The sequence below is a fragment of the Phaethon lepturus genome, unplaced genomic scaffold (genome assembly GCF_000687285.1).
Source record: "Phaethon lepturus isolate BGI_N335 unplaced genomic scaffold, ASM68728v1 scaffold21693, whole genome shotgun sequence".
In the NCBI taxonomy this organism is placed as follows: domain Eukaryota; kingdom Metazoa; phylum Chordata; class Aves; order Phaethontiformes; family Phaethontidae; genus Phaethon; species Phaethon lepturus.
The window spans coordinates 1,532-4,203 of NW_010528673.1; the positions used below are offsets into that span (position 1 = coordinate 1,532).

At 59.4% G+C, this 2,672-nt stretch overlaps 1 protein-coding gene across 1 annotated transcript in view; it reads right to left on the reverse strand.

The window, feature by feature from the left end:
• The window catches only part of LOC104618210, a gene marked incomplete at both ends in the record, with an annotated part of 3,703 nt that overhangs the window by 841 nt on the left and 190 nt on the right, over positions 1-2,672 (reverse strand). The window contains 4 exons of the mRNA XM_010283750.1: positions 77-262; positions 1,411-1,656; positions 2,081-2,313; positions 2,394-2,595. Of these exons, the coding sequence (XP_010282052.1) occupies positions 77-262; positions 1,411-1,656; positions 2,081-2,313; positions 2,394-2,595 (867 nt within the window). The remainder of the gene's footprint in view (positions 1-76; positions 263-1,410; positions 1,657-2,080; positions 2,314-2,393; positions 2,596-2,672) is intronic.

The window sequence follows — 2,672 nt, forward strand, 5'->3', positions numbered from 1 at the left end:
GTTCATGGTCCCCCCCCCCTGCCGGGGGCACTTGCGGCGCGGGCAGCTGCCTGCGAAGGGGCGCGGGGATACTTACCTTGCTGCTAGCGATAAGGCACTTTTTTAGCATCGTGTTCTCTGTGCCCGAGCCGCCGACAGAGCCGGGCTGCTGGCACCTCCACCAAGGGCTGTGGGAAACGCAGCCGCGATGTCGGGGTAGGCAGGCGCCGGGGCCAAACCTGACCTCACATCCTTCCGGACGCCGATGAGAGGCGGAGAAAGGCTGAAAGCAAAACACAAAAGCTGTACTAACTCCAGGAAACCCCTGACGTGTTTCTGCACTTGTTGAAGCTGGGGCTGAATTGCTGGTTCCACCTTAAACAAGGAGTTTGAGAACAGAAGGAGGTGACGTGGGGGATCCTGGATCCCTTGAGCCAGCGGAGTTGCAGGACACCTCCAGAAACGCGTGTCATGCAGGGACCTCCCTCCCACCTCCGAGAGACCTTCCTCCAGCCCCAGCCTGATCAGGCATTTGGCTTCTTGTTTCTTCTCCCTTCCCCTTAGAAATCACAGGGACATTTCCCCCTCGCAGGGGAATTGGACTTCCCCTCTGGTGGGAGCGAAGCCTCCCAGAAACTCTCCCCTGTGTGTGGGAACTGTAAGAGTCCCTGAAAGAAAGTCCAGAGAGACGTGAAGCAGCTATAAATAATCCCAGTGGAGGAATGTTTTCCTAGGATCACAGAATGCTTGAGGTTGGAGATGCCTCTGGAGATCATCTGGTCCAACCTCAACCTAGAGTTCCTTGCCCAGGACCATGTCCAAATGACTTTTGAATTCCTCCAAGGATGGAGAGTCCAGAACATCCCTGGGTGACCTGTGCCTGGAGTTGGTCATCCTCACAGTCAAAAAAGTCTTTCCTGATGTTCAGAGAGAACCTCCTGTGTTTCCGTTCATGCCCATTGCCTCTGCTCCTGGCACTGGGCACCACCGAGAAGAGCCTGGCTCTGTCTTCTTTACTCCCCCCATCAGGTGTTGATACACACTGACAAGATCCCCCTGAGCCTTTTCGTCTCCAGGTTGAACAGCTCCAGCTCTCTCAGCTTCTCTTCATACGAGAGGTGGCCCTTCGTTGGTCTCTCTCTCCAGTATGTCCATGTCTCTCTTGTACTGGGGAGCCCAGCACAGGACCCAGCACTCCAGGGGTGGCCTCACCAGTGCTGAGCAGAGGGCTAGGATCACCACCCTTGACCTGTTGGCAACATTCCTCCTAATGCAGCCCAGGATGCTGTTGACCTTCACTGTGACCCCATGGTCAACTTAGTGTCTCCCAGGCCCCCCAGGGCCTTTTCTGCCAATCTGCTTTCCAGCTGGTCTCCCACCAGCATGACCTGGTGCCTGGGCTTGTTCCTTCCCAGGGGCAGGACTTTGCACCTTCCTCTTGGTGAACTTCATGAGGTTCCTGCTGGTCGATTTCTCCAGCCTGTCCAGGTGCCTCTGGGTGCCAGCACGACCCTCTGGCACATCCGAACCTCCCAGTTCGGTGTCAGCAGCAAACTTGCTGAGGGTACACTCTGCCCCATCAACTGGACCAGTAACAAAGATGTTGACCAGGACTAACCCAGTATTGACCCTTGAGGTACACCACCAGTGACTGGCCTCCAACCAGACCTGGTCCAGCTGTTTGGCCAGTTTTCAACGAAGCAGCCCAAAGATGCTCAAAATCAAATGCTTGCAACAAAAGAAGCACCTGTGTATCTCAGGAAGCCACAGGGAGCCGAGAGCGGCCGCCCCCTTTGAGATGTGCCAAGGTAGGACATCTCTCACTGGCAGCTTCTGGGAAAAGGAAAGCAAAGAGCAAAAAAAACCCGCAAATCAAACAGTGTTGGCACAGGCTTTCCGTGCAACCGTTTATTGCCGTGCAAGAGGGATGTCAAAGCCACCGGCGCAATGCTGGTCCCCCGAGGACGGATGCTCCAGCATGCCCCCCGGGCGCATCGCCGCCTCCATCACTGCAGAGCTGGGGACACCTGGGAGAGAAGATGGGCTGCGGTGACTCTCGGCCGGAGCAGGCATGGGGATGCCCCGGGGTGGTGACACCCACCATGGTGCCGGCAAGCCGGCCCAGTCCCAGCAGGGCGAGGGCAAAGTGGACGCAGTTGCAGGTGACGGCATCGTACTCCACCGCCTGGTCCATGGCCACCCGGATCCGCCGCTGCAAGGCAGCCGCATCCAGCCCTCCCTTCCTCCGCAGCACCTTGGCTGGGCCCCGCGTCCGCAGGAGGTAGCTCTTGCCATGCTTGGCCACGATCCCCGATGGGGACGTCCCCGAGCTGCCTGTGGAGCAGAGGAGACGCTGTACTCCATGTCCCCTCCACGGGGATGTCCCCATGCCACGACCACCTCCTGGGGCTCACCTTCCAGGTGGATGATCTCCCCGTCACCGCAGTAGACGCCGGCGTGGGCGCCCCACCAGCCGGGGCCCCCAGAGGCCAGCGGGAAGAGGAAGAGGTCCCCAGGCTGGGGCTTGGCCACCCCATCAGGGACCAGGTTGAAGTGCTGGCCCAGCAGCCCCTCGCAGAGGAAGAACGCCGTCGTGCTCACTGCCCCGGCCACCGCCTGGGGACCCATCTGTGTTTCAGGGCCACCAGTGCCCCGGGGACAGCGGCAGCAGCAAGCACCCGCAGCGCTCTCAG